Source organism: Heterocephalus glaber, unplaced genomic scaffold (genome assembly GCF_053883595.1).
Source record: "Heterocephalus glaber isolate CG9 unplaced genomic scaffold, H.glaber_assembly_v1.0 deba00000943, whole genome shotgun sequence".
In the NCBI taxonomy this organism is placed as follows: domain Eukaryota; kingdom Metazoa; phylum Chordata; class Mammalia; order Rodentia; family Bathyergidae; genus Heterocephalus; species Heterocephalus glaber.
Genome location: NW_028258175.1, coordinates 14,207,266 through 14,229,275, shown reverse-complemented (window position 1 = coordinate 14,229,275; position 22,010 = coordinate 14,207,266). Strand labels below are relative to the sequence as shown.

At 54.4% G+C, this 22,010-nt stretch overlaps 2 protein-coding genes across 14 annotated transcripts in view; one reads left to right on the top strand and one right to left on the bottom strand.

The window, feature by feature from the left end:
• Abcc1 (ATP binding cassette subfamily C member 1 (ABCC1 blood group)) overlaps positions 1 to 3,148 on the top strand; it is a 139,356-nt gene extending 136,208 nt beyond the window's left edge. For all 4 annotated transcript variants that reach the window (XM_087209181.1, XM_004855790.3, XM_021237215.2 and 1 more), the window contains one exon: positions 1,533 to 3,148. In XM_087209181.1, coding sequence (XP_087065307.1) covers positions 1,533 to 1,641 — 109 coding nt within the window. In that variant the 3' untranslated portion in view covers positions 1,642 to 3,148. The remainder of the gene's footprint in view (positions 1 to 1,532) is intronic.
• Abcc6 (ATP binding cassette subfamily C member 6) overlaps positions 365 to 22,010 on the bottom strand; it is a 52,840-nt gene continuing 31,194 nt past the window's right edge. For 5 of the 10 annotated variants that reach the window (XM_087209186.1, XM_087209183.1, XM_087209184.1 and 2 more), the window contains 10 exons: positions 21,190 to 21,397; positions 17,412 to 17,722; positions 15,359 to 15,558; positions 13,889 to 14,015; positions 13,243 to 13,344; positions 11,949 to 12,095; positions 10,451 to 10,609; positions 10,213 to 10,379; positions 7,838 to 8,032; positions 365 to 7,545 (listed from right to left, as the gene is read on the bottom strand). In XM_087209186.1, coding sequence (XP_087065312.1) covers positions 7,437 to 7,545; positions 7,838 to 8,032; positions 10,213 to 10,379; positions 10,451 to 10,609; positions 11,949 to 12,095; positions 13,243 to 13,344; positions 13,889 to 14,015; positions 15,359 to 15,558; positions 17,412 to 17,722; positions 21,190 to 21,397 — 1,725 coding nt within the window. In that variant the 3' untranslated portion in view covers positions 365 to 7,436. Of the gene's footprint in view, positions 7,546 to 7,837; positions 8,033 to 10,212; positions 10,380 to 10,450; positions 11,153 to 11,948; positions 12,096 to 13,242; positions 13,345 to 13,888; positions 14,016 to 14,874; positions 15,038 to 15,358; positions 15,559 to 17,411; positions 17,723 to 21,189; positions 21,398 to 22,010 lie in introns of those variants that run through there. The other 5 variants (XR_015450501.1, XM_087209188.1, XM_087209187.1 and 2 more) reach the window with 5 other exon arrangements.

Sequence of the window (22,010 nt, the reverse complement as noted above, 5' to 3'; positions counted from 1 at the left end):
GGCAAATGCAAGGTCCCGAGTTCGATCCCCGGTACAAAAAAAAAACATTGGTATGGAGCAAGCAGCCATGCAGGCATCATTGTCCACAGAAGTCGTCACGTGGCCCTGGTGCAGGGTGCTGAAGGTTTTGAATTTAGCATGGGTGATCAGGAAAGGCCCCCCTGAGGAGGTGACATTTGAGCTGAGGCCTGAATAATGAGAATGTTGGCCACAGAAAAATCCAGAACAGGGTTCAGTAGTCTTTTTCTGTAAAGGACCAGAATATTTTCAGCTTTGCAGGTCAGGAGGTCATGGTTACAGCTGTTCAGTTCCAACATAGTAGCATGAATGCAGGTATAGGCAATACAGAAATGAGTGAGCACAGTTATGTTCTAATAAAACTTTACTCATAAAAACAGGAAGAGGGCCAGATTTGGCCACCAGGCCATAGTTTGGCAAACTTTGATCTAAAGAAAGAATATCCTAGGCAGAGGGCACAGCATAGTATAAAGGCCCTAAAATGGGAATGTGTTTACTGAATTTGAAGGCCATTGTGCCTAGAGGTTAGACTTGAGTGGATCCTGATAGGAGAGGAAGCCAGAACGGTAACCAGGGGCTAGACCTGAGAGCACCAGGTAGTCACATGAGGAGGTTAGGAACTTATTCCAAGAGCACTGTGAAGTCATAGAGGGTCTTAAGCAGGGGAGTGACCTGTTTTCTTTTTTTCACTTCTAGGGATTGAATCCAGGCCCTTCACACAGCTACATCCCTAGGCCCATCCCCCTCGTTTTGCTTTTTATCTTGAGACAGGGTCTTGCTAAGTCACTGAGTAGCCAAGGCTGAGCTTGAATTTGTGATCCTACTCAGCCTCCCAGAGTACTAGGATTACAGGTCTGCACCGTCACACCCAGCTGATGTGACAGTTTTAAGAAATTTTTGAGCACCTGCTATGTAACAGGTGCCATGGTGGCACATTTGAGACCCAGTGGAAATTAGTTTGACATGAGATCAGAAATGGACATTGTTGGATCTTGACAGAACCTTGTATACCAAGGGTCAGCAAATTATGGCCCACAGGCCAAACTCAGCCGATTGTCCATTTGTATGAATACAGTTGTTTTGGCACACAGCCTCATCTTCCTGTCACCTCTGGCTGCTTTCACATTTTGAATACAGCCGAGTTGAGCAGTGTAACTGAAAGCATGCTGAAGATGTTTACCATCTGGAACTTTCCAGAAGAAAGGCTGTTGAGCCCTGTTGTAGACAATGCTAAGACCTTCTTATTGTATTCTGAGTGTAACGGACCAATGAATCTGAACAATTGACATCATTATCGTTATGAACTGTCCCCAACACTGTTTGGGATAGAAATTTAGGGGGCAGGAGTTTGAAATGGATCAGAAATAGGGATTAAAGCTGGGCAGCCAGTAGCTGGAAGGCCACCGCAGCAGCCTCGGTGGAAGTTCGGGATCAGCCCCAAAACAGTGACTTGCCCAGAGGGGCTCTCAGGGACACAAGCTCCTGGCCCTCATGTCTGCATCCTTCCCCTGCAGGGTGATTGTGCTGGACAAAGGGGAAATCCGGGAGTGTGGCACCCCCTCCGACCTCCTCCAGCAGAGGGGCCTCTTCTACAGCATGGCCAGAGATGCCGGCCTGGTGTGAGTGGCGGAGCTGCTGCACCTGGTCAGAACTGCAGGGCCGGCACACCAGTGTCCAGGGTCCAGGGATGAGCCAGCGTCCTTGGGTACGCAGTCCTCTCAAAACCAAAAAAAGAAGAAAGAAAACCAAACCCATCAAACCAAAATGCACACAAAGTAGCTGCCATCATCTAGCCCCTGCCCAGCATGGACCTTGAAGAAACAGGAGACAGAGCCCAGACACCCCAGCCCCCAGGAGACCCATACATGTGCTCACACTTCAAAAATGCAAGCTGTGTCCCGGGTGGTTACACGGCGGGGCGTCAGCAGCCAGACTTCGGAGAAATTGGCTGTGTAGAACATGCTAGTGACCAAACCCAGCCAGCTGCCTCATCTCTCCAGCCAAAGCCTGTGGTTCAAGGCTTCAAGAGGCTCCCTGTCACCTCTAGAACCTTACCTGGTTCCAGCCGAATGCCTCGTTTCCTTGGGGCTTCAGCCCTGAGGTTGAGAGGCCTGGTGAAAATCATTCTGACCCCCAGGCCGTTTCCCAAGGGTCCTGGCAGCCTTCTTGCCACCATCTGGTCTTCCAGACACTGCGATGCTGGGAGCAACACTCCAGCCCTGCCTGCCAGGCTGTGCTTCAGTGGCCAGAGGCAGCCTTGTGGCCCCACCATGCTTCTGTGCTCACCGGAAGGGCGTGGCTGGACCTGTGGCTGACCCGGACCGGAAACCCCAGGGCCGGGTGGTTGCTGCTGACTTTCCAGCCTGCTCACTCACCACCTGTTCCACCTTTCCCTTGCTTTCCTTTGGCCTCCTAACACCCATTGCTAGGGCGGGTTTACTTCTGTCAGTACTGGGAAGAGCAGAAGGACTGCCATTGGCTACGAAGCATCCAGAGCAAAGAGCCTGAGGGACCTCCCAAGTATTACCAGTTGATACCAAAGGGAGTCCCCTGGAGTCTCCTCTTCATTCTTTGGTTTTAATTTCTCACCCCTGGCATCTGGCTGGCTGCCGGGGGCAGCATATGGCGGAAAGCTTGACATTTTGGATACCGATGCTCTTCCACGAGAAGAAAAGACCCCATTCATGAATATCAGTAATTTTGTTTTTTAAGTACTATCCAGGGAGAAAGACTGTCTTAAGGGTTTAATTTCTTGGGAGGAAGTCCTGGGCCAAGGAGCAGGGACTGGCAAACCTGGCTCTTTATTTGGCATTCAGCATCCTTGGAAGAAAGCAGAGGCGAAGCCCTTCGCGTCTAGAGGGGCCGTTAGGTGTCTCAGTTACAGACCAAAGTGAGACCCCGTCAGCAGCGAGAGCTCACTGCTGCCCCAGGATTCATACTTGCTATGAATTACTGTACACTGCTGACTTCGAACCCAGAGAACCATCTTTCTTCTTTTTAGGTGGAAATATATATTTATTTTTTGTAAGTTATACCATCATTTCAGGTTAGAAAACCCACGTTTTTCTTGGGGATCTTTTTGTAATGACTTACACTGGAAGCAAACATTTGCAGTAAAAAAAAAAAATGATTTCTTTCTAAACAATTGTTCCGGCTTCTTACAAGCATCAGCAGAGGATTCAGCCTTCTCTGGTAGAATCCGGATGTGGCCGATGGGAGGTCTGTGATGTGCCCTTGTCAGGAATGGGGGTGCTGTTCTACCGCCTGCCTCGCGAGCTGAGGACCTGGGTTCGATCTCCGGTACCAAAAAAAACCGTGGGGGTGCTAAGATCATGGGTGGGGTGGGGCTGGGCAAGGAGGCAGCACGGTGAGGTGCAGGGATTGGACAGACCTGAGTCCTGCCCTCATTTGTTGGTTGTGTGACCCTGGGCAAGTCACTTAGGCCGGGTGCTCAGTCGCTGCTTCTCGTACAGTGGGGCTGGTCAGAATGACTTCACAGGCTGTGATTGTCACAAAGTTGAGTGGTGACGCTTTGGAACGTGTGATCCACCTCAGGTCGAAGGCAGAGATGCCACACGGCCACCATCACCCTGGCATATCCCTCTGTATTAGGGTGGGCAGGGCCGCGCTGCAGTGTCAGGCTACAGACACTTGGGAGAGGAGCATAGGTCTATTCCACGCCAACACAGGGTCAGTAGCCCTTCCCAGGTAAGTGCCTCAGTGATGAAGGGAGCAAGGGCGGCGTCAGCTTTGTGCCCCTACTGTGTGCCCTGCCCTGGCTTTCTGTTGGCAAAGCTCTTTCCTTGGAAGGGCCCCTGGCCAAGGGCGGTAAAGACTGGGCCTGATGCTTCCAGCGCCTGTCCCTCAAACCGGTTCTGTGGCAAATTCTTTCTCCGAAACAACCCAGAATCCCACTACTGCCCCTTCCCCATCACTGCCACTGTCCCCTCTCCCTTGTGTCCGTGCGAGGCTTCCGCAGCGGTCTCCCACCCTCAAGGCCCTGCCGACGTTGCCTTCCTGGGAGCTGTCAGCTCCTCCCTCCATCCTGCTGGCACAGCCCTGCCTGGCTCCCACTCACGCAGGCCAGCCCAGCTCGCTCCTGTCCTGTTTGTCTCGGGATGGCAGCTGCAGGTGAGCAGGGGACTTCCGTGTTGGATCTTGGCTCAGACCCTCCTCCAGGGCCTACCCTAATGGGGAGATTGTGCGCCGGGAGCCTGGGTGCCTCAGCCTCGCCCTTCAGGAGCTGTGGGTTCCGTCATGCACCTGGGATCATCACAGCTCCTGGCCAGGTTTGGTGAGGACAGAAGCAGACCAGGTAAGGCACTCGGCACCTCGCCTGCCAAGGACACCTGTGCAGCGTTGGGTGGCTGTCCCTCGTTGCTCCCTCCCGCCACATAGCGCCTGTGGAACCTGTGCATGGTGCCGGTGCAGGGGAAGTACGCTGGACAAACCTGCCCAGGTCCCTCGCTCAAGGAGGCCAGGAAGCATGTTCCCCCCTGTCCTCCGGGTGGGATTCTAGAGCGGAAGTGACTCTTGTCATGGGCTGAGATCCTAGCCCAAGAGGAGGCAGGGCAACTCCGTGGTTAGGACAGGCATTCTGCCACCAGTCTGCTGGGTAGAGCTGCCTGCTCACTAAAGGCTGTCTGTCCGCTCATCTGTCAAAGGGGTGCAGCCGTAGTGCCATCCTCCTCCAAGGTCCTGGTGGGGCCCACACGGTGGTGCCCACCTCCTGCCAGGATCCACTGAGTGGCACCCAGGCGAGAGAGGGCGCAGGTGAGGTTGCAAAGCTGTGAGGCAGTCACCAGAGACAGCTGTGCGCACCCTTGCTGGCGCTAACTTGGGCTCCTCCCTCCAGCCAGGCCCTGTTGGCAGAGCCCATCGCAGGGGTTTGATGGCCTAGAGAGCGCCCAGGGCGCTGTGGTGCCAGCCCAACAGCAGCCCTGTTAGCACTGACGAAGGTGCTGGCTCCCACTTGCTGGCCAGTGCTGGTCCATGACAGAGACTCTGGTGGCCCTGGAGTGAACTCAGCTGAGTGTGCCAGACTCTGGCAGCCTCTGGCCATGGTCCCTCTACAGAGGATGCCAGGAGCTCGGCTGTGGGCAGAGAAGCTGTGCTGCATCTGACAGCTTCCCTTTCTCTAAAGCCTGGAGGCGCCCATCAGTGGGTTGAGCTTTGCGGTATAGATCCAGGAGTGAATCCCTGCTCTGCCCCTTATAGCTGGGGCCCTGGCAACCCATGTCCTGTGTGCCAGTGGACCCGCCTGGGTTTGGTAGGAACGGTCTACTGCTTTGTGGGGAGCACAAAGATGGAGGAGCTAAGGGGTACTCTCTCCTCTTGTTGGATGAATCCAGCAAATGAGCTGCTGGCCACATCTCTGAAAGGGGGGTGGAGAAGCTCCATTGGGTCTAGATTACCCAGGGATGAGGGGACCTCCAAAGCCTGCACCGGGATGGGCCACCAGAGAGGGGCCACGGCCTGGACAGAGCAGAGCCAGCCCTGTGTCCTGGAGGCTTCTGCCCAAAGCCAGCACAGCCACTGCCTGTCTATCAGCAGGTTAGGTACAATAGTGGGGCCGGTTAGACTGGTGATTCGACCCCCAGGGGCTTCATGCCACTGTGTGGAACCATCTTCGTCACAACTGCAGATGGGCATGGCCTGCTCCTGCCTCGGAGGAGTAGAGTCCGCGATACTGCTAAACATGCTGCGGTGGACAGAATTATGCAATTCCTCACGGGAACTGTCCTCCCCTGTGTGTCCCTGGTGACAGGCCTGAGACAGCCTGGCTTGTCTCCTCTGCCTCCCCAAATACTGCTGTGTGCAGCGTGTCTTAACTGTGCAGCAGGGCCACGCAGCCAGTGAGAAGTTCCGAGCTGGCATCGGGAGCGTTGAGGGACCCAACTGACTCCTCTTGCTGCCCTTCACCTGTGTGTGTGTGTGTGTACGCGCACGCACACCCTTAGGCTTGGCTCTTCTGGACTCTTAGTTCTTCTTTCCTGGTGCCTGAAGCTGGTCTTATGAGCCCATGCTCGATTTCTGACCCCTGTCATGGACAGGCCCGAGCAGTAGTGAGCCATGCATTGGTCATCCCTGGTTACAGCAAGTGCTCAACTCTCAGCAGTCTCCAGGGCAGCAGTGTGGGCGAATCATTTAGGGTGCTGATGGCTGCAGGGGCACCCACAGAATGGAGTTGGAATTTAGCAACCACATCCCTGAGATGTGCAGAGTCCTGGGCAGAGTGTCCTGCCACCCGCCTCTCTTGTGTTGGGGACTGAATCCATGCACATACCTGCTTTGCCCAGAGAGCCCCTTCTCTGTGAGGGGTGAAGGCACCTGGCTTGTGTCCACACCAGATAAGAGGCTCCCGGGAGCTTCTCTACAGGGGCAGAGGGGCAGCAGCAGGCACCGGGCGGCCTTCCTCAGTCCTGGCTGCATGCTGGAGACCTAGGAGAAGCTTAAACCTCTATACAAAGATGGGCCAGGATGCAGCTTGGCGGCACCGGGCCCTGCCTGGCAAATGCAAAGTTCTGAGTTCGATTCCTGGTACCAGAAAAAAAAAGTGCCATGACAGAGACCCAATCTGAGGTTGTGGGGGTGGCAGAGGGCTGTGTGTGCACAAACCTCCATGGCCAAACACTTAGAACTAAATCCTTGTGCATGCAAATAAGCACACGAGCCAAGCTGAACAAGATGGGTGGGGTTTGTTTTTTGGTACCGGGGAGCGAACTTGGGTCCTTGTGTTGAAGATGGGTGGTTTTATTAATGTCTGTGTCCTGCTTGTGATCTTGCCCTAGAGTTTTACACTATGTCATCACTGGGAGAAACAGGGTCGAGGGCACCAGAGATCTCTGGTTTGGCTTGGTTTTGTGGTACCGGGGATTGAACCCAGGGCCACGTGCTGCAAGCCAAGTACTCTACCTCCAAGCTGCACCCTCAGCCCCTTGTAAATCCTAGAGTCTCACTAAGTTGCCCTAGCTAGTCCTCCTGTCTCAGCCTCCCAAGGAACTGAGATTACAGGCATGCCCCACCCCACCAGTTTCATAAAACTGCATATGAATCTATGATTAGCTCAAGGTTAATTTGGAAAAAGTACACGCGCCATTGCCCCAGCCCCATGAATTCCGATTTAATGCATCCGGGGCATAGTACTGTCAGCCACGTGAGACCTGTAAGCCACCAGGACTGAGAGCCACTGTTGACGCTGGCTCCAGGGTGGACGGGGCAGCACGGGCCTTGCCCAGGTCAGCCTGGGGTTGGCCGTGTCCTGGGCCTTACATTGGTGATACTCAGACGCTTTCTTTGCTATTTTCCTCTCAGAGACCAGGACACTACCTGGGACCACGAAGAGCCTGGGTCACTGGCTTCTCCAGGCACAGCAGGATCTGTAGCTGACCCAGCCGGGGACAGTGGAGAGACCCAGCTCAGACTAGGCCCGACTCCTGGGCCAGCCTGTAAAACAGTCCCTGCTGGCCCAGCAGCTGGGCTGGGCTGCCACTCTCCACCACCTGCCCGTTGTCCATGACCAGCACCCTGTGGGGGAGAGGGGACAGGACAGCTCTGCCCATCGGGCCAGGCTCAGGGCTCTGAGAACCCCCCTCTGCTTCAAGCTTTGCTCTCCTGAGGCCTAGCCCTCCACGCAGCTCCCTGGCCCCAAGAGCACGTTGGAAGAATGTGTCCTGGGCCCATCCCTTCCCCCTTGGGGCCTCGGTCTTGCCACCTGCACAGTGGGTGGGTACCTCGTGGTCCATGTGAGGGCCTGAAGACAGGGACTGCACACACACGCCCACCCACCCCCCGCTGCACGGCGGAGGTTAGCCCTTACCTGCCGCAGCCCATCACGGAGCGCAGGCGGTGGGCGATGAGCAGCACGGTGCACCGGGCGAACCAGTGCCCGAGGGCTGCCTGCATCTGGAGCTCCGTCCCCGGGTCCACTGCGGCCATGGCTTCATCCAGGATGAGGATCTGGGTGTTCCGGAGAAGGGCCCGTGCCAGGCAGAGGAGCTGCTTCTGGCCCACACTGTGAAGGAAGGGGAAGTGAGGCCGGATGTGTGTCTGCAGGTCATGATTTACAGGGCAGGCCTATGCACCGGTCCCTGGGACAGCTGCAGAAGCGGGGGCTCCTGTGCATCCCCACACCCAAGGTCTGAGGTCCACAGCGCCCTTGGAATCCCCGTCCCACCCTCTTCGAGCAGGCTGACTTCAGAGAAGGATCCGGACCCTTCATGCCTCAGGCTCCCCACGCGTAAAGCTATTCGTTTCCTCTGTTCTGGGCTCATGTGGCAGACACATTCCTAGCACTTATGTAGATGGCATCCACCGAAGCGGAGACTGTTCTGTCCTTTTGTATGAGGCGGAAGGGAGAAGGGCTGGGCTAAGTGGCTTGTCACAGGTCACAGTGAGGGAGGTGGAATTCGAACCCAGGACCTCCGACTCCAGAGTCTATGCTGCTGATGGCTCCTTCCGCACTGAGGCTCGAAGGTGAGCTAAGCCCTGACACACAGGAAGCCCTTGGCATTCGACAGCTTCTTACAGATGGCACGTCGAGGACCACGGTCCTGGCCAGTGAGAACGCTGCCTCTGGGGTGGGGGGCTGGGACTGTTTCCTCTCCCACCTGCTTCTCTCACAGCAAACCATTCTTCCGTGGCGTGAGTTCTCTTCAGAGACCCAGAGCCTGCTTGGGCCATGCAGGGTCAGCAAGCTGGGGCTCGGCTTCCAAGCCGGTGCAATAGAAGCGGTGAGGTGGCGGCTTGGGGCAGTCAGAGGAACACTTGCCGTTCGTCTGTGCCAGGCAGGGTTTCGCTGGGTCACAGATATGAGTTCACTTCCTCCTCACCTGGGTAGGTACTGTTGGCCCTGTCTTACAGACGAGCAAACCAAGGCCCAGGTGATCAGGTAACGGCCATGGATCCGCAACACCAAGCGGGGGGGGCTGGGTTTGAGCCAGTCTGAGCCCCACCCCTCAGCCACGTGGCCTGTCTGATGCGGAAGCCCTGAGGTCCACGGTCCCCGCCTTGCCACCCTAGGGTCAGGTGGGTTTACGAATTCAGAACATATAGCTTCTCACAAGCCATACACCTGTCCACCCGTGTTCACGGCAGCCTTATTCATGGTGGTCGAAAGGGAGCAGCCACCCACGGGTCTACTGCCAGATGGCTAAACTGTGTCCTCTCCATACGATGCAGTAATGTTCAGCCTCAAGGAAGGAAGGAAATCCTGACCTGTGCTACAGCATGGAAGAACCTGAAGGACATTTTGCTACGTAAAATAAGCCAGGTGCAAGATACACCATCTTACTTCACTCGTATAAAGCTCCTGGGATCCTGAGAGACAGGAAGGGTGGCGGTGGGCTGGGAGAGGGGAATGGGCAGGTGGTGTCAGTGGGCAGGGCTTGGGATGGAGCGCAGCGGTGGAGCACTTGCCCAGCATGTGCTTAGTGGATACAGAGTTTCAGTTTTTTTTACTTGGGGTTTTTTTTTGTTTTTTGTTGGGGGGGGGGGTTGGTACTGGGGATCGAACTTGGGACCTTGCACTTTTGAGTCAGGCAGCGGAACGACTGAGCTAAATCCCCGGCCAAAGTTTCAGTTTTGCAAGAGAAGAGTCCTGGAGATCTGTCACACGACAGTGTGAACATACAGTCCTGCATCACTTAACAAGCGTGTCACCCTCACCCAGCAGACTTAGGCAAACCTCAATGGCTACGTCGTCACTGGGCAGGATACTCTGGTGGATCCACTGCTGGATATGTGAACCGCCTGGAGGTGCAATGCCATGTCCCAGTCTTGACTAAACACCGTATTTAAAGGGGAGCAGGATGCCAAGTGTGATGCTCTGTGTATTTTACCACACTTAAAACTTTTTTTTATGAAGGGTATATCCAGCCCAGGGAGAGTGAGGTCAGTGTCCAACATCCAGCACAATATTTTTGTAGCAAAATGAAACCCTGAACAAGATAGAGATGATAAGCAGACCTATGTCAGTGAAGGTTGAGTTCTGCCATCAAATTTTGAAAGCTAATTTAGCAAAAAAAACAAACCTAGGTATTCAGAGAGTGCGCTGGGGTTGGGAATTGCAGATAAGGGCTGGAGCATCAAGGAGTTATTAACAGAAGGGTCAGCCAATGCTCTGGGGGAGTGGATGTCGGTCCTGAGGGTCCCGGCTGTCCTCCCCCTGCCTGCCTCCCCAGGATGGGCCCACACCTCAGGTTCTCGCCGTGCTCCGCACACTCGTGCTGCAGCTGCCCGGGCAGGCTGGCCACGAAGGCCTTGAGCTGCACTGTCTCCAAGGCCGCCCAGATGGCGTCATCTGAGTGCTCCTGCAGCAGGTCCAGGTTCATCCGCAGAGAGCCGGGGATGAGCACGGGGTCCTGGGGAGAGGTGGGGGATCAGAGCAGGACCTGCCACCCTCCCGGCTCTGCCCAGCCGCTCCAGACCTCACCTGCGGGATGATGGTGATCCTGGACCGCAGCATGTGCAGCCCCACCTGGGTGATAGGGACCCCGTCGATCCAGACGCCGCCCTCGGCTGCCTCCTGGAGCCGCAGCAGGCCCCCGGCCAGGGAAGACTTCCCAGCCCCTGTCCTGCCCACAATGCCAACCTGCCAGGGACAGGAGGGCAGGACCTGGGGTGACCCGAGGAAGGCAAGCCACGGCCCAGGGGTCGCGGGCATCCATCTGGGAGGTCTGTGCATCTGCTCCTCGTGCTAAGTGCCCGTCTCTTCCCTCCACGCTTCCTGCCCTCGCCAGCAGCCCCCTTCCTCCCGAGCCCGCGCCTGCTTCCCTCCGCACCCTTCCGTCCTCCCTCACCTTTCCTCCTGCTGCTCATCCCCTCTCACCCTACCCACCACCCCCGATCCATGCTCCTGGGGGTCCCACCCTTCCTTCCGCCCACCTGTCTGTCCTTCTGCCTGTCCCTCACCCTCTCGCTGTTGCTACTGTGGGGCCCTCAGACACAGACACAGGTGGGGAGTCAGCGCCACTTGGTTAACACATAAACGGACCCGCGAGTCCCCACTCCACCCCTCCCCGCATGACAGGCATGCTTTTCAGCACGAGGAATAGACACCGAGTGCTCACTCTCAGAGTAAACATGGGGTTCTGCACAAGCTCAGGACTCGGTGAGAGGGTGCTGCTCGTGCTGCCTGGGATGGGGAGAAAGTTCCCGGAGGAGGGGAATACAAGTGGATGAGTAGGAGTTCAGCAAGGGGGAGACTACACCCCCCTGAGCGTACAGCATCCCGTGCCCACCTGGCCTAGAGCCAGCAGCTCCCCAAATTTGGCTGAGCCCTGGCAGAGCAATGGAGGAGGAGGAGGGAAAGGCTCTGAATGTCAAGATCAGGAACTCAGTTTACCCCAAGGGAAGCGAGGAACTGGTAAAAGCCCGAGCCGGGGGAATGACGGGCTCAAGTGCAGATCCCGGAGACTGAGGTGGAGGCGGCGGGATGCAAGGAGTGGGGAGAGGAAGGCGGGCAGAGGTGGGAGCTGTGTGCAGGTGGGGAGGGAAGAGGGTCCCATGGAGGGGCCCCAGGCGTCTGTGAAACGGGGTAACGCTGGTGCCTGCCTCCTCCTGGGGCGGCTGTGAGATAAGCAGGGCAGTGATGATGAAGCAGCCCATCAGCCACAGTCCTGGAGCCCTTGCTCTGTCTACCGCTTCCTGGGTGCTAACTCAAACGTCACAGCCACGCCGAGGTTAGCACTGATATTCCCACACGGTGCAACCCGGTGGGGCGGGCAGGATGCTTAGTGCTGCCCCGCACAGGCTGGGTGTTCAGCGGAGGTCAGAGGAAGGGGGTCAGACAGAAGCCTCCCCACGTGGGGACGCCCGGTAGGTGGGGAGGGCAGCAGAGTAGAGGGTGGGGAGCTCAGGGCAGAAGGGCTGGCTCCGCAAGCGGGGGATTGCGAGGTGCCGCCCCAGCACACCCCGAGAGACCCTCGAACCTTCTCTCCTGCGTGCACCTGGAAGGACACGCCCCGCACAGCCAGCGGCAGCTCTGGCCAGTGTCGCAGCCCGAAGTCCCGGAACTCAATCTGTCCGCCTCGAGGCCAGGGCGGCCGGGCTGCACAGGCGGGCAGCGTCCAGGGCGCCTGGAGCAGGAGGGCACTTGGATCAGAGGAGCCTGCCTAGCTCTTTGCGCCTCGATCTCTTCTGCAAAGTGGGGATCTTTTCTGACATTTTAGAGGGCTGTTGTAGAAAGTAAACCCCAAAAGCAGAGAGTACAGCAATGTTAAAAACAGTTCCCGGCCTCACACCTTTTATCTCTTACTAGCGTCAGGCGCAGTTCATTGTCAAAAACTACTCTCTGCAAAGGGGAAGGGACTGTGGTGTGGAGGCCAGCGCCGCCCTGTGCTACTCCTGGACCTAGAAGAGGTCATTCCACCCCCTTGAGCCTTGGCTTCATCTTTGAAATGGGGACCAGAAGAGCAGTGGACACGTACTGAGTGTCCATAGTGTGCCAGACTAAGTCCACTGTGGGATCGCTGCTGATCCTCCCAGTAAACCCAGTCTCTGTCAGCATACATGTATTTGTACACAATGGAGTACTGCTCTGCCATAAAGGACAAACGAGTCATCTGTAGGAAAATGGATGCATCTTGAGACCATAATATTGTATTAGTTAAGTGAAAGAAATCAGACACATAAGCTTAAATGTCACATGGTTTCTCTATGTGAGAAACTCAAAATATAAATAAAAAGTAAGTAGAAATAGGAAGACAGATCTCTTGCAAAAGGGAAGGGAACCGAAAGATGAGAGGGGATGAAAAAAAATAAGATGTGTTATGTACATGTACCAACTTCCCAGGAGGAATGTATTATATACTGTAAACATGTACTAATGAAAAAACCCAGTATACTGCTATGCTCCTTTCTGTGACTGTACTGTTGCTATCACAGTTGCTGTAAAGCTATAGCGGGCTAGTCGTGTTGCTGCAGTGTTGCTATTCTATTCCTACAATGTATCTGATCCCACACTGTTGCAATTATGTTGCAGGGATGGTATCTCCCGTGGCTGCTGCATAACCTGGCCCGTTTCTCCATGCCCCCTTTCACTGAGACCAGTAGTGCTGTGCCTTGCTCAAACTAGGAAGCAGGATTGGATGCTGTTAGCCATCCCTGCCACCCTATGAGGCAGCTGACAGTTGGTGGGCTTAGTGGGACAGAAAAGGGTGCAGACTCCAAAGCCCCTGCAGCATGGACCTGGGTCCACTTCCTTCCCCATGTCCCATCCATCACCTCCTTGGGCGTGTGAGCGTAGTCCTGTACTCGCTCCACCGACAGCATGCTGTTCTCCAGGTCTGTCCAGCTTCGAACCACCCACTGCAGGGTCTGGGTCACCTGTGCAATAAGACATCACAGGCTTGCCTCACCTTGGATCTGCGAGTCCCCATCCCCAGGCAGGGCCTGGGAGACAGGACCCAGGGAATCAGGATGGAACTTAGGAACAGGGTGGCTGGAGGACCTAGGCCTCCTGGGCCAGAGGGATGGGATTTGGCCTCAGCCAATAGGACCCCTCCCTTCCTTCAGTAGAACCAGAATGTGCAGAGCAGGAAGGAGTCTCAGATGCCAGTCCGTCCAGAGCACGGTGATACAGGAGGGGAGACAGGGCCAGGAGGGTGCCTAGCCCGCCCTCTCAAGGACATCCAGAGGGATCCAGACCTGTGAGGCTGGGCCTGTGCTGACTTCCTGTCACACACGGAGCCACCTCAGGCTCCAGCCCTGCCCAGCCTGGCTGCCCCCATCCCCAGGGACTACTACAGGCTCCCTTCTCCAGCCCCACCTTCCATATGAGGTCCTCCCCAGCCACATCCTCCAGGGCCCCTCCTGGTGCCTTCTGCCTGAGCAGACACACACACTCCAGGCCCTCTTCTGGGGTACCTACCTGCAGGGCGGCTGAGACAGAGAACCCCACAAGGCCAGCACTGAGGTGGGCCTTGCTCAGTACAGCACACATGGCAGCCACGAACACCAGGCCATTCCCCAGGAGCTCCAGGTTGACAGCGAGCCACCTGCAAAGGGAAGCAGGGCACAGGGTCTGCAGGTTCCCTCATCTGCCGGGACCCACTGCTCTGCGCATAAGGACTGCCTTCACAGTGGCTCTGTGCCCACGGGCACCCAGCAGTGGTGTCGTCCTGCCTGAGCTAGGTGAGTAGGGGCAGGTGACACTGTCCTGCTTGCCTGGCAGAGCTCAGGAGAGCTGTCATGTCCCTGGGATATGCCCGGGCACATCTCCTTGCTGTCCACTGGCCTGAATGTGTCCTCCTTCATGTGGCCAACATCATCTTCATTGCAGGTCACCTCCATTGTTACCTCTCCTCTAACACAGTGCTGGTGACATCCTCTGTGGCAGCCATCTCTTATGACTAAAATGTAATCGGTCATCGACTGTTTAAGCTCCATTGGGAGATCAGAGCTTGGCAGGTCTTGTCTGACTCACTCCTGGCATTATCTCTAGGGCCTGTACAGGTCCCAGCACATAGCAGGTGCTCGAGGGATCTAGTGGATGATGAGTGAATATGGACCCTCTTGTTGAGTCCCTGCTCTGCCATCCACTCAACATCCATTCACTTATGGGATACATACTGGACTGGACACTTGCGTGCCAGGCATGGTGGAGGTCCTGGAGATGAGGCTGTGAATAAAACAGTTAAAACTCCCTGCTTTGCCGGGAGTGGTGGCACACACCATAATCCCAGCTACTCAGGAGGCTGAAGCAAGAGGGTCACCAAGTGTGAGGCCAGCCTGGCCCACATAGTGAGACCCTGTCTCAAAATGAAGAGCTGGGGATGTAGCTCAGTGCAAAGGCCCTGGGTTCAATCCCTAGTACAGTAAAAATAAAATTTTACATATATATATATATATATATATATATATATATATATATCAGAACAGTGCCCGGCATGTAGTAGCCACATTACAAATATTACCCATGAGTATGTATGTAGTCCTCATAGCCATTCTGAGCACAAGCCCAGTCCAGATGATGCTCAGGCTTGGAGAGGTCAGACAACTTGCCAGGATCAGCCAGCTCCTAAGCAGCCAAGCTGGGATTAGAACCTGCATCTGTCTGTACTCAAGAGCTTAAGCAGCTACTTTGTCAACAAGGCATGGACCAGTTGCCCGGCCATGGAGTCTCCTTCCCACACCTCCTGCCACTGCTGGTGGGGACCTCTCCGGCTGGGGTCCATGTGCTCGCAGTGCAGTCCCGAGACGGCCCATGGGACCCAGGCTCCTCCTCATTCCCCAACCTTCTTTTGACCTTGAAGGGGCCACCTGACCTCTCTGACCACACAGTAAGATCTTGGGGACCACTCTGAGGACACAGGTGGATCACAGGGGTTTCTCTGCCTACCTGTCAGCCACCAGGCGTGGGAAACTGACCCTCTGGTTCATGTCCATGAGAGCGTCACTCTGAGCCACAAAATGGTCCTGGGCTTGGAATGCCCTGACCACTGCGCTGCCCTGGAACATCTCGGCCACATGGGAGCACACGGATGAGTAGCTGGCTGACTCTATGCGTCTCAGCTGGCACAAAGTGGCCACGTACAGGCTCTGAAGGAGATGGGTGGGAGAGTGAAGGGAGAAGCCAGAGACAGAGAGGTAACTTTCAGAAGCACAGGGAGCCCCAAGTCCAGGAGGTTCAGACTCAGTTACCAGCTTGCTGTGTGACCTGGGGCCAATTGCTTGCCTTCTCGGAGCTCCAGTTTCCTTCCAGAATCAGAGTTCTATGATTCTTTTAAAAAATCACCTGGGGAGCTCTGAAAACCTCCAATGCCCTACATTCCAGATTCAGGATTCTGTAGAAATCATCTTGGTGTGGTATTTATTTAAAAGCCAGAGTCAAGGAACTATCAACCAAGTCGAAATCTCTCACTAGCAAACTCTGACACCAAAGGTCAGGTCTTTGATAGGTCTTTGTGGGATCAAACCCATAATGAGCAATGGAGACAGTTCACTGCTCAAGAGTTACATGCTCCGCTGATGCACAGTACCTGTTAATTGGCTGACACAGCTGACTGCAGCTGGCAGACAGGCAGAAAGCTATAGCGCCAGGATCCTTACAAACAGTATCTCATTCATGGCTGACAGGTGAGAGCACCCAAGGCTTGAGGGCTAAAGCAGCTCTCTGAGCTCCACAGTAAGTGGCAGAGAAACAGCCCTGCCCCAAGGCAAGAGGACTTAGAGAAGACCTAGGGTCACTTCGGAGGACAGTGGTGGCCAGGGATTTGTGTGACGACAGTGTTTTCTTTTGCTCTATGTCTGATCTATAGGTGAGAGGTGCTGGGAAGGTGGCACTGTCAATCATGGGACCTGATCATATAGGTGTCACACAGCCCTCCCTGTTTAGCCAATCAGGATATACTATTCAATGAGTCAGTTAGTTTCAGGAATGGGCACATGATCCAGAAAGAGCCAATCAGAATCTTCCCTGGGACTGACCTATGAATGCTGAGCTAGAGAAGAGTATGTTTTATTTTTCAGTACTGGGCATTGAACCCAGGGTCTTCACACTGAACTCTATGCCCATCCCTTTTTATTTTTTGAGACAGGTCTCACTAAGTCATTAAGTTGCCAGGGCTGGGCTCAAACTTGAGATCTTCCTGCTTCAGCCTTCCAAAGTGCTGCGGTTACAGGCATTCACCTCCACACCTGTCTCGGAGAAGAGTGTTCTTTTTGTTGGGTTGCTAATGAAGGATGATGTGAGCACAGGGCTGCTAAAGGTCACTGACCCACCCCTGAAAAGAGCATGTGCAGGGGCCAGGGATTCAGCTCAATGGTTACACCGCCTGCCTCACAAGCACAAGGTCCTGAGTTCGATCCCCAGCACAAAAAAAAAGTGTATGCACAAAATAAAGAAGCATTAAGCAGTGGTTCTTGAACACTAGCACACAACAGAATACTGCCGTTAGCAGCCAGGCAGTTGGCCCCACTCTGATAGCATCTGAGTCAGTAGGTCTGGGAGGGACCTAAGAACCCACATCCCTCCCTCTCCCCAGGTGAGCCTGATGTTGCCAGACTGGAGTCCCATTCTGAGATCCACTGAGTATAATGTGAGACAGTAAGTGCCCTGGTGCCAGCCGGGCCCACTGCACCCTAGAATGCAAGCATTCAATTCTGTTGTTTTGAAGTTGGTCTCTGGCCCTGGCAATGGAAAGGATCTGAGCTGAACAGAATAGTCTCTGAGCCACTGCAATCACTCCCTGGTATCCAGATAAGTGGAAAAGAGGAACCTGCAGCAGCAGGAGCAAGGCCAGACATCAAGAAGAACAGACTACTTCGGGTGCTGCCGCTAGGTGCCACCCATGTGCTCAGCTGGGCAGCCCCCTCACACAGTCCTGACCCCAGAGCTGGGACTGCCGGAGGTGGCCTCAGCTGGCCCCGGAGCCTCTCTGACATCCCTGTACCTGAAACCCAGCGTAAAGGAGCATCAGTGGCAGGATGGCCACGATGGCCAGGGGTGTGGCTGTCATCACTGCCAGGCAGACCTCCAGGAGTCCAAAGGTGTAAGTCAGCAGGGCCTGGAGCTTGTCCGGGATTTCCACGTCCACCGTATCCATTTCCTTGGAGAAGTGGTTTAGCAGGTTTCCAACAGGTGTCCGCTCAAAGAAGCCAATGGGAGACCGAGCCACATCCCGCAGGAGCCTCTGGAAGAGCAGGCTGGACGCCTGGACCCCGCCCAGGAACACTGCGGCCATGGAGGCAAAGAGTCCAATGGCTGGGGAGGAAGGAGAGGAAGTCAGAGTGTGGACCCAGAGGCCCCTGAGACTCTCCTTGCAGGACTTGAGCAGGACTCCCTCAGCCCTGGGGTGGTCATCTTATCATCTGGCCACCCTGATTATCTGCCCCCCCCGCCCCCGATGGATCCACTTTTTTAGAGGTTTCAATAATGTCCCCAAAATTCATGTCCATCCAGAACCTCAGAATATGAACTTACTTAGCAATAGTTTTTGGAGACATGATTAAAGATTCTAATCTTTAAGTGGATTTGAAATCCAATTTTTGATGTCCTTGCGAGAACAGGTGAGACAGACAGAGACTCAGAAGATTCCATGACCACACAGGGAGAGATGAGGGGCTGCATCTACTAGTCAAGGATGCTGGCGGCCACCAGAAGCCAGGAGAAAGCAGTGAGGGTTTTCTCCTGTGGCCTTCCCAATGGAACCAGCCCTGCTCACACCTTGTACTAGATTTATGGCCTCGGAACTGTGAGAGGGTATGTTTCTGGTGTTCTACGCTACCACACTGGTGGCAGTTTGTTTTACAGCAGCCCTACGAAACTGATACACTGTCATGTGCCATGTAATGAGAGGGGACTGCCCCATGCAAATGAGAACCTGAGTTATCCCAGGGCTGGACTAATGTGGACAGCTCCCTGTCTGATCCCTCTGGACTAAGTAGGCACGGGCCCAAAGGCACTACCATCCAGCCAGCCCTGGGGAGCAGGTTTCCCAGTTATTACCACTAGAGGGGTCCTTGTGTTCAGGCCTCATGTGCCCCTTTTCCAGGGGTGGAGGACATGGGCTCAGACCAGTCTGGCAATGTGGCCACGGTCACCCAGGAGACCAGACTAAAACCATCTTTTAAAGCTGAGGCTAAACCCAGCAGGCGACACCACCCTGTGCACAATGCAACCATCCACCAACTCCAGGCTGAGGCAGCAGATGCCTGGGGAGAGAAGGTAAACCCGGAGGCCCAGCAGACCCAGGGAGAGAGTATGAACCTGGCCAGCAGCTTCCGGACTCCAGTGTTACCTGCCCAGAGTGACCATGAGAGAACCACAGGGGACCCCCACGGAAAGGGAGTGGCCAGACATAGACCTCCCTGAGAAGAGCAAGCTCAAGCCGAGGAGGACACGGGCACTGGCCTCTGTAGGGAGCAACCAGACCCCTCAATTTTAAGTCCACCAGTACGCTTGAACCCCAGCCCTGCAGCCAACATCCAGCAGAGACCGAGAGCTGACCACTTTCCCCCTTGCTAGTGTGAGCAAGGACACTCCCCGGCCTGAATGGCAACCACCATCTGGGGTGAATGGACAGAGGGGCCTGTGGCATGGGAAGGGCATCTCAGATGCCCACAGGCCCCAGTGCTGGGCAGAGAAAATCGTGACTGACTAGATTCCAAGACTGCAGAACCTGGGAAGAGGCCACTCATTCAAAACCACAGAGGAATTTGTTCTTCAACTTCATATTTAAATTTTTTTCTATTTTTAATTATTAGTCTCTTCATTGGTTTTGGGGGGTTGGACTTTTTTACAATCTTTTTTTGGTATTGTTTTCTCCTTAGTTTTCTTTTCCCCTTTCAACTATCTCTCTCTGCCTTTTTGTCTTTCATTTTCCTGTATTTTGCTGGTTTTCTTCTTGTTCATTGTTCTACCGGCCCGTTTAGGTATGCAGTACGTTTCCATTTATCACTGGGTGCTTGCACCTGTACTCTGGCTCGTTCTTTTCTGTGATTGCTTTCTAACGTCCATTTATTCTCCAGTAGGACACTCTGTCTCGCTCTTCTCTCCTCCATCCCACATCCCATTAATTTTTCAAATTTTGCTTTTTCCACCCCCTCACCTTTACTACTAAGCTTTATGGATCTCTAGATAGCTAGTTAACTTAATACCGCTTAACACTTTTATTGTCAGTGGAAGTAAAGTTTAGTAGATATTTACTGCAGGTCAACAGTAGGTTAATATTTGGTTTGTCTTAATGTTCATACTATAATTATAGTTCTCTTTTCTCTGGTTAAGGGCAGTACATTATTGGTTCTTGGAGTTTGTTAACATCTAGTTTGTCTCTGACACTGTTACTGATTTTATTACTATAGCCAAGGTGACACAGGTGTTGCTATTAATTGGTTTTCTCTATATGCCAATGTCTGGATTGCCTTGGGGGTCACTAACCATACTGTGGCCCATACCTGGAGAACTGGATACTGGGCCAAATACACTAAAACCTGTCCGCCCAAGCTCATGGAGGTGATTGGATCCTGGCACCATGGCAACAGCAAATAGTTAGCCACACCCAGAGGGCACTGCTGAAAGTAGACATTAACTAAAGAGGTGTCCATACTAGCCACAAAGCTTGCTACCCTAATCAACCCACAAGCTTGAACACAAAAAACAAACAACAAAAAATAAAAATATGAGAAGGCAAAAAAATGACTCCGAAACTCGCAACTCCCCCAAAGCTGATCCAGGGAACATCAAACGGGAGAAGACCAAAAGCCACACAACCGAAGAATTTGAAACGATGACAGAGGAGATGACAAAAGAAATCAGTGAGACACTTGGCAAGAAGATACAAGTAAGCAGATACGGAGCCAAAGAGTACAATCAAAAAGCCTACAGAAGACACTAATAAAAAAGCTACCAGAGGACCAGGGATTTAGCTCAGTGGTGCCACCACCTGCCTTGCGAGTATAAGGTCCTGAGTTCAATCCCCAGTACCAAAAAAAAAGCTACCACAGCTAAATAAGATGATCCAAAACGTGAATGACCAACACAGAGAAGAATCTGAGTCCATAAAAAGGTTCTAAATAGGAATTCAGGAGATCACAAATCTTACTGAAAGTGTAGGCAGCAGAAATGGCCAATGTGAGCACTGAGGCTCAGAAGCAGAAGACAGGACTGTCTCTGGTGAGTAATTACTCAGAAATACACATGAGTAAAACTAGGCAAATCCCGAGAAGACCAATGCCCTGGCCACTGCCAATTCCTGTGTGTGACGTGGTACTCACTTTGCCAAGTGATGGGCGGAATGCGGGAGGGAGGTCTGCATTATGTTTCACACCTGAATGTGAACCTACTGTTCTTTCAGTACATAGTTCACCTTTTAAAAGGAGAGGACAGGAAGATAGGGGGTAGGTGACAGTGGCAGGGATCTCTTTTAGGAGGGACCTTTGTTCTGTCAAGAATCCAGAAGCGGGGCAGTAAGGGTCCACAGCAGGTGGCCTGGAGCTGCCCCTGCAAGTGGGAGCGGCTGGGAGATCTGTGGCAGATTCCAGGAGAGCAACGTCCTCTTCCCCAAGCATCGGCTCCCTCCAGCCTCATCTTAAGAGCACAGGTCTGTGCTTGGGCCCAGGGTATTTCCCACAGACGCTCAGGGAGGACAAGTTGAGCCAGTGCGGGGAGAGCACGGGAGCCCAGAGCACCCCTCAGTGGAGGCAGGAGATGAGCTCATGGGTACCAGGTACCTTGGAGACAGCCGAGGAGCCCAAAGACCCAACCACGCAAGGCCGTCTGCATCTGCTGCCCGTCCACAACTGGGTCATCCGCCCACAGGCTCAGCCAGTAGCCCCGGCAGAAGGAGGCCACTTGCTGGCACAGGAAGAGGAAGAGCGTGTAGGTGCAGAGGGGGATGCCCACGGCTTGCAGGTAGCTCAGGTACATGGCAGCCTTCACCTGCGGGACAGGTGGAGGTCAGGGCCAAGGAGAGGGGTAAGTCAGGGCAAGGCCAGCTGAGGTGCCCCCAAAACAGGCCAAGGGAACCTCGTGCATCCTCTCTCAGTCCCTCCTACCAGGAGCACCGTCTCCCCTCCAGGCCCTGCCCAGCCTTGCTGCCCCCTTCTGCCAGCGTGTCCCCAGTGGGTCATCAGAAGTCTTAATGGTGACAGACGGGGTGACTTCTGGATTCAGAGCACTTTCTTGAGCACCTACTATGAGACAGGCACACATCTCTATGCTTACAATCACTTTCATTCCCCAGATGAGGGCACTGAGGCACAGAGAGGAGCAGCAGCTCGTATAAGGTACCGGTCCTTCCACTCTGGAGCACTCTGCCCGGCTGTGGCCAGAGCGGACTTCTGAGAACATCAACTAATTGTGCTTCGTTGCTGCTACCTGCCTGTGGCTCTCTCACTCAAAGTGCCCCCACTTAGCATGTGCCAGCGTCACAGAGCCTTTCCGAGCTCTCCCACCTCCACCTCTGCATCCGCTGTTCCCTCTGCCTCGAGCATGCCTCCTCCCACACTGCCTGGCGAGTTCCTTCACATCCTTCAGGACACCACAAACATTG